The sequence below is a fragment of the Centruroides sculpturatus genome, unplaced genomic scaffold (assembly GCF_000671375.1).
Source record: "Centruroides sculpturatus isolate CEXI.00-Female unplaced genomic scaffold, Cexi_2.0 scaffold237, whole genome shotgun sequence".
Classification (NCBI taxonomy): Eukaryota; Metazoa; Arthropoda; class Arachnida; order Scorpiones; family Buthidae; genus Centruroides; species Centruroides sculpturatus.
In genome coordinates, this window is record NW_019384532.1 from 523,421 (window position 1) to 531,811 (window position 8,391).

At 28.0% G+C, this 8,391-nt stretch overlaps 1 protein-coding gene across 2 annotated transcripts in view; it reads left to right on the forward strand.

Annotated features, from left to right (window-relative positions):
- The window catches only part of LOC111623068 (MFS-type transporter SLC18B1-like), a 32,486-nt gene extending 29,735 nt beyond the window's left edge, over positions 1-2,751 (forward strand). For both annotated transcript variants that reach the window (XM_023365551.1, XM_023365549.1), the window contains exons 11-15: positions 36-127; positions 203-298; positions 380-457; positions 2,289-2,382; positions 2,492-2,751. In XM_023365551.1, coding sequence (XP_023221319.1) covers positions 36-127; positions 203-298; positions 380-457; positions 2,289-2,382; positions 2,492-2,599 — 468 coding nt within the window. In that variant the 3' untranslated portion in view covers positions 2,600-2,751. The remainder of the gene's footprint in view (positions 1-35; positions 128-202; positions 299-379; positions 458-2,288; positions 2,383-2,491) is intronic.
- The last annotated feature ends 5,640 nt before the right edge of the window (positions 2,752-8,391 follow it).

Genomic DNA, 8,391 nt, shown 5'->3' on the forward strand with positions numbered 1-8,391 from the left:
TTAAAATGTACTGTTTATATTATTTCAATTTTCAGTTTAATAATAAACTCTTGGCTATCGTCGGTTGTGCATTGATGGGTACTTGTTACGTACTTATTGGTCCTGCCCCTTTTATACCTCTTGATACGTGAGTGATATTTTTCAAAAAATTATTAATTTATAAACATAGAATAATTATTAAAATTTGATATTCAATATATAGATCTATTGCACTAGTGTGTGTTTCGCTGATGTTTTTCGGTCTCGGAACTGGAGGAAAATTAGTTAGTGCTTTCCTTGGTGTTTTGCATCATACAGTGTAAGCATAAGTTATAATAATTATCTACATTATAAATTTAAATACTACTGATGTTCATTAATCGAAAAACATCTATTTTAGAATAAATCGAGGATTTCCTACTGACGTTACGACTTATGGTTTGGTATCATCAATGGTTGCATCATCTCAATCTTTAGGGTAAATTTTATATTATTATTATTCATTACATTAAATATTAAGGCAAATAATACATATTCAGTATATTATAATAGATTAAATACTTTGTATTTTATCATTTCTATAAAGCATTATATTTATTTATTGCTTTTAAGTATTATTAATTAAACTTCCAGCATAATTAGTCTTTAACTTTCCAAAGAATCTTGGCATTTAACAAAAGTTAATTATTATTCGAGGTTCATTAAATACTGAAATGTATTTTAAAGAACTTTACTCGTTATAGTTAAAAATTAGCAATATAAATAAATACAATGCGTTAAAATTAGCGTTTTTCTTTAAAAATTGGAGACGACAAAGAAAATTCAGACGAAAAGGACTTTTTAATTTTGATTATTCATTTAAAATTATACAAACATCATAGAAATTTATATTTGTTTTAGGCTTCCCTAAGTGAATTTTCATTCAAGATATAAATTAAGAACTCACTGATTAAAAAATATAGAATTTAATGATTGAATATTTCTTATTTTTACGATAAAAATAAGAAATAACTAATAATAAAAGAACCATAATAGTAATAAATATTAAAATATTTTTAATAATTAATCAAAAATGTTAATGACAGATTAATTATTCACAAAATAATTACTCCATGCCAAGCTGAATTTAAGCTTACAGTTGTCCCTCTATAGTCCGACGTTTTTTAATCCGACATGCTCAGTAGTCCGACGCACCTCCCGTCAAGGTACCCGTCCCCGTTACGTGTCTGCTTGCACAGAAGCATGTCGCGATGTGAATCTCCCCATCCAATTTTTACACGATGACACACATTTCGTGTGTTTTATGTGAGCAGTTCTGTTGGAACAGTTGGAGTAGAGAATATTGTAAGTTACTGCTAGCAAAACAATGCGAAATATGTAATTATTTTCGGTAATCCGGACACTTTTGCTAATCTGACACACCTTTGGTCCCATACCTGTCGGATTATCAAGGGACAACTGTATTTCCAAATATTTTATAATTATATTTAAAATATTAATTGAAATTATTATTTAATTTAATATGAATGTTGTTAACTTTTCTTTGAAGCTTTTCGAATTAATAATAATAATAAGACTAGTCTTCAATGAATATTTTAACATTACTAAATTTTCACAAAATAAATATGGAATTTTGTATTAAGAATTCTTTCTTACAAACTTAGTATAGAAGCATTTTTAATGATTCTAAGTTTGTAAAATACTTAAAAACAAATTAATTTCATATATACAATTTAAGTCCAATTTACAATAGACTATCTCTTTATCTTTCTTCTTACTTAAAATAAAGCTTTGTATAATAATTTGATTTGAAGATGACAAACTAATTTTTTTTTAATTTCCTGTAATATTCTGTATTTCTTCTCATTAATTTAATTGCCTATAATAATTTCCTATTATTTTATTTTCTGTAAACACATGAAAATCTTCGAATTTTACTTTCAATGTATAAACAATTATTTACATTACACTAATTTTACAGCAAATCAGCAGTTAAGTAAATAAACTATTTTTAAAAACAGTTTATCTTGTATAGTTAGCTATTTAATTTTTGTTTTCTAGTAAATCGTATTAAATAGGCTACGTTGGACATGGGCAAAAAATAAAATGAATAAATAATAATAAAATATATAAAGACTAGATATAAAAATGAAACCAGAAGAGACTTTATATTGTATATTATAAAATAATATACAATATATTGATTTTTAAATATGTATTAATAAAAATCATAATCGGCATGTATTAATTATATAATTTTATATACATTATTATGTAACTAATTATAATAATTTTTAATTTAATTTCAGAGCTTTTATTGGCCCATCCCTTGGAGGTTATTTACTACAAACTGTTGGATATAAACCGGGAACACTGGTCCTTGTTGCTGTAGAAATTCTACTGGTAAAAACTTAATATTTTAAAAATAACTATATGTAAATAAATGTATAAAATATATTTCATTTAAAATTTAGAATAAAGTATTAATTCAAAATTATATTTTTTATTTCAGATAATAATTCTTTCATCAGTTTTATCATATCAAAAATGCAATAAACATAAAGAGGATGGTTCTGAGGAAGAAAAGAAATGTATAATTGAGAAAAATGGAGAACCATGAGATCTGTTTCTATTTATTTACTAAATTTATTATAGAAAAAACCGAATTTTTTTATTATGTATATAACTGTGATGTATTTTTGGAGTCTTCTGACATTCTCAAAATAATAAACTGATTTAAAGTGAAATATACTAAAATATAATACAATTATATTTTATGTAGGCCTTTTTTCTGATTTGTAATTTATTCATTTGTATAGAGTGTCCCTCCCTATTTAAATAGTATTGCATCTCCATTTTTTAATTATAGCTAACAATATTTATTTTGTGGATTCTGAAACTGTATACAATGGAAAGTATTAAAATGAATTATGACGGTGTAAAAAGTAATTCATTTATTTTTCAGTATAAAACGTACAGATTGATCCTCACTAATCTGGCAAACATAGGATCAGACAGATGCTGAAGTAGCGAATTTTCAGCACCAGTGGTACATTTTTGTGTTCTTTTTTATCTTAACGCATAAACAAAAAACATCTAAAAATTAGTTACTTATCTGTGATATTTTAAATAAATTAAGGCATTTATTTAAAATATCACAGATTTGGGATGTTGGAAAGTGTTAGCAACGTTTTAATTTTAAATAAACAGGAATAGTCCGAGGAAAGTTTTGACTAAATATGAAATTGATGAGAATTGCTTACAAACATGAAAGCCATGTATGATTTGTTTGCTGCAAACTTCAGAAATGGGAAAAAGCATGATGCATGATGTGGGTCTGAGATTTGATATAAAACGGCAAACATTTTAACATTTTTCTTATGTATATTCCATAAGAATTGCAACGCTGTTATCACGCTAAATTGGGAGTTGTTCTAAAAGTTATTTCATGTAGAGCTTTTATGTAGGTCTATAATATATGGAGTGTAGTGCCGGATTTAGGCATTTCGAGGCTCTAAGCTAAATTCTGTGAGGCACCTTACCAACCCTTTATAAAATACTTTGACTTCACACTAACCTACAGATACAATTGTAAATTAGACACGAAACTATTGTTTTTAAATAAATATTTCAAGTTTAAAACACTGAGAAGTACATAAAAATCTTACCATATATTTTATCATAAAATGGTAAGATTTATGGTAAGATGGACAAAGAAACGTAACTCATATAACAAATATTTAACACATATTTTCTTTTCACAACAAATGGCATTTAACTATATTGGAAATTTTCGTATTATTAAATAGTTGAAATTGTTAGTAGGTGAAGAGCAAGTTATAATATTATGATAATAATAATAAGTTTTAATAAAAATGATAAAATGTAAATTTAATTTTATCATAACGAGTTCTGGTCTTAATGTATCAATAGCCTATAAACCAAAGCACAGACAAAGAAAAAAAATCAAGATCCAAACAGAAAAATTTGATATTCTGGATATTTTTTTAGCAATTATAACCATTCAGTTAAAATGCATACAAAAGATACATTTAAAGTAACTTAAAAGACGAGTTAAAAAGCTGGAAAGTACTCTTGCTCGACTTTCTGGCACTGCACCTGAATAGAAGGTTAAGGAAATCAGAAAGTCCGATAACTACAAATTACCTAAGGTAGAAAGTTTAAATAATGACAAAAGGAGTAATTTTGTTAGATAGAGAAATTTTTATTAATTCAAGAGAGAATATTTAAAAATTAACCTTGTATGTGGCGCCATCTGTTACAAAGATCTGTTACAATAAACGAGTAGGTTTATTATAAATGAGCCTTATTTTGAAGGTAAGGGCGAATTTTTACGAAAATTGTAAATGCCAATGACCCCACTCGAAATATGACCTTGTACTATCTCTATCTACCCTTTCCCGTGACTTATAATCTCTAAAATTTAATAGCATCAATGCCCATATATAGAAATAATTCTGCCAAGTTTCAAAAGTTCTGGTTCATCCCGATATAATACGAAATAGATGTCACCCACATACATATATATAGTATATAAACTTATCCCACTTTTTTATGCTGTCTATTTTTACGCGATTTTGAAATAAGGCGATTGATGAAAGAAAATTAATCCTCTTTTCGCGCGATTGACTTTTTACAAGGAAAAAAAACAGTTTATTTAAAAAATTTTAAATTTAACTTTTTGTTAAAATTGTGTTATTATTTAAAAATTCTCTACGGGACTGCTGTATTATTTTTATGCAGTTTATTAACCGTGCATTCTTTAGGGAAGCAACTTCAAAATACTAAAGGGAATTCCCAATTTTTGGGGGGAGGAGCAGCAATTTGAAAAAAATTATAGACCTATAAATTCACACTGTCGTTCGTCTGTCCGTCTTTTCTTAATCTCGAGAACGGTAATAGATAAATGAAATTCAAGATCAGATATGAAAAGATTAGGGGCAGGAGAACCCGATTAACTATATATGAACTTTTGATGTACACCGGAGGCCACGTTACTTCAATTCGAAAATTTTCTCCTGAAAGGAATTAGATAGACGACTGGCATGACGGTATTGCTAAGGGAAAAATATGATGTATGGGGGCAAAACACTACAGTGCTAATTTGAGGTGGAGAGCATATATTTAAAATTAAATTAATTAATTAAAAAATTGCAGCCCGGCTTTGTGACGATGTCACAATAAGTTATTGTTTGTTATCTTTGGATTTCCCATTAAAAATAATCATCTTTTATTGAAAACGTTTTTTCAAAAAAGAAGAAAAGATAATTTCAAACATTACCAGCATGTATTCATACATTTTGAAAAACAACGCTCATAAAAATGCAACTTTTTAATAAGCTAGTGAATTTCTTTCCTTGTACTTTTTTCGGTTATTTAAAAAATGTTCAGGAAAAAAATTCNTATGATTAAAAATTACAGCCCGGCTTTGTGACGATGTCACAATAAGTTATTGTTTGTTATCTTTGGATTTCCCATTAAAAATAATCATCTTTTATTGAAAACGTTTTTTCAAAAAAGAAGAAAAGATAATTTCAAACATTACCAGCATGTATTCATACATTTTGAAAAACAACGCTCATAAAAATGCAACTTTTTAATAAGCTAGTGAATTTCTTTCCTTGTACTTTTTTCGGTTATTTAAAAAATGTTCAGGAAAAAAATTCTCAATAAAAATTTATTCTTTAATGGAGAATTCAAAAATACCACGTATATATAAATTGAGGATTTTATTTAAAATTTTCAAGTTGTCCTCCATTCCACCAGGAAGTGAAATGGGTGAGGCTTTATTTTTTCGGTACTAAAAACGCTCTTCGGAAATACAGTATTAAATTTTTCTTGTTACCAAGTTTTTATTAAAAGCATATTTTCCGAGCTATTGACTTGTAACACCTTAGGTGAAAACTCCTTGTATATATAACCAATTAATGTGATTTTTAAGTTCTTTACTTATTTATTATAATGTTTATAGTTGGTTTAGGTTAAAAGTGCCATTTATTACTATGTTATTGTCCTATCATATTTCAACTAATAATCTCTATTGATAATTATCAAAGTCAAAAGGGAATTGGTGAACATATTATCCATGTTGACTATCATATTCTAATTCTGTCGCCTGTATGCATACACTTAAGAGTAGCGAATACAAATATTCATTCAATACACAAAAGTAATGCTTTCGCACAAACTATTGAGGTATATTTTGTAGTGAGGAATAAATACTGTTTGTTACCTTCGCAAAATTAAATAGTACGAATAATAATAGTACGAATGAACCCTGAATATAAAGATAACTCCATGATTTATAACAATTCTTTTCATTTATTTTGTACAGTACATTAATTAATAACACAGGTCTGCAAGTAAAAAACTGCATAGGATTTTATATATTTTCTTACAGATTTCAACTTGGTAAAAACGAAAAAAATATCAAAAAAATTCCATCTCGTGAATTTTTTTGTTACACTCAAGTTTTTGTTTGTATTTAGCGTAAAATTCCTAGTTAACTTAAAATTTAGTATTGTATTTTTTTTATTTAAAAAATGGCCTTAAAACGAAGACTTCTCACATTAATTCTATGAATTATAGCTGGACTTTGTAATAAATAAATAAAAATGTTAGTGGTTGAAGAGAGTAGTGGTAGGGGGAGGTGGGTTAAGTAGTTTTAGTGTTAGAGGAAGGTCACATGATCATATAGAAACAGGTTAAAAATTGATAGTGAGTAATATTATTGGTGAGGTTGAGCATGTTTTGACATGTTATCTGGGATACTAGGAATAAATATAAATAATCTGCTGTTGGATTAGATCATGTTTCAACAAGCTAAATAAGTTCAGTATCTCACTGGCCATCTAATGCCACACTCAGTTTATATCCAGCATTCGAATGCTACTGTGCTTGTATTTTTTTCTTTAATATGGCTCGCACAGGTTGTGTAATTTCTCCCGACAGCTTCTGTTATGCTTGTGGTGAATACACAGTGAAAAGTCAACAAAGAAACATAAGTGAGTTTGTGAAGAAATATTTCAAATTGAAACTTGGAGATAAAGACAAAGCAGATTATTGGAAGCAATGGGAGAAAAGGAAAAAGAAGCATGAGACTCTTTCAAGAATGTAGTGCATAAGTTTTTGGGGAATACTAAGGACTCTGACTACAAAACCATTGTACAATGCATGCTGGCAGCAGCATATGAAGCTCAAGGATGCAAGATGAGCTTAAAAGTTCATTTCTTACATTCTCATATTGACTATTTTCCCAAAAACTTGGGAGCCTACATTGGAGAACAGGGTGAAAGATTTCACCAGGATGTCAATATGTTAGCTAACTACTGTGGATGTTCAATTGAGAAACCAGAGAAAGAAATTGGAAACGAGTTTGGAGAAGCATCAAAAAGAAGAAGAAAAGGTTTCATAAGAAAAAAGAGTAGACCAAAAATTGTGTATAAATATCAGAAACAATTTGTTGATTAGTTGTAAGAAAATATAATATATTTAGTTCATTGTAATAAATAAGAGTTTTTATCAAAAATTTGTTTCTATTTTGCAAAAAAAAAACCTTTACATGATGGAATGTAATGGAAGTTATTTTTAGAATCTGCGATCTTTAAAACATATAATTCAGCAAAAATATTCCATGCAGCTGAAAAAAATTTTTTTTGCAGACCTATGTTCTTCATGGAGGCTTCTAATAGTAGCTCCTATATATTCAAGGCTGCATTGTTGTTTACTATTCCATTCTATGGAATTAAACCTGAAGATGTCCATTATAAACAGGTGAAAACATTAGTGTGCAGTAAAATTTTCTACATTTTACTGGATTTTGGTGTTGGTGAGTGTTAATTTTGAATAATCAGTTGTTTGAAGATTATTTTTGTTCATATAACATATTGGTTATTACTTAATGCTGCAGATTGTGTAGTATTTTAGTGAGGGTTGTAATTTTTCTATGGTATATTGATGGCAGCTATGATGCACACTTAGTATTGTGAATTTTACAGCATGTTACATCAGTGTTGCTAGATGCATTTAACAACGTATTTTACTGTTATTTGTTAAATTATTAGTCAGAAAATATATACAGTGGTACCTCAGGATACGAAATTAATCCGTTCCGAAACTGAGATCGTATCATGAAAATGTCGTAAGGTGGATCATCTTTTCCCATACGATTATATGTAAATCCAAATAATTCGTTTCAACGCGAAAAACATACTTAAATTAAAGCCAAGTAATACATTAAAAAAAATAACTGTAGTAAGAAAAACAAATGAAAAATGCGAACTAATGTAACGTCGTATGGTGAGTTTTTGTTCGTATCGTGGAGCAAAAATATGTTCGAATTTCATGTCGTATCCTGAAAATTTCGTATGCTGGGGCGTTCGTAACCTGAGG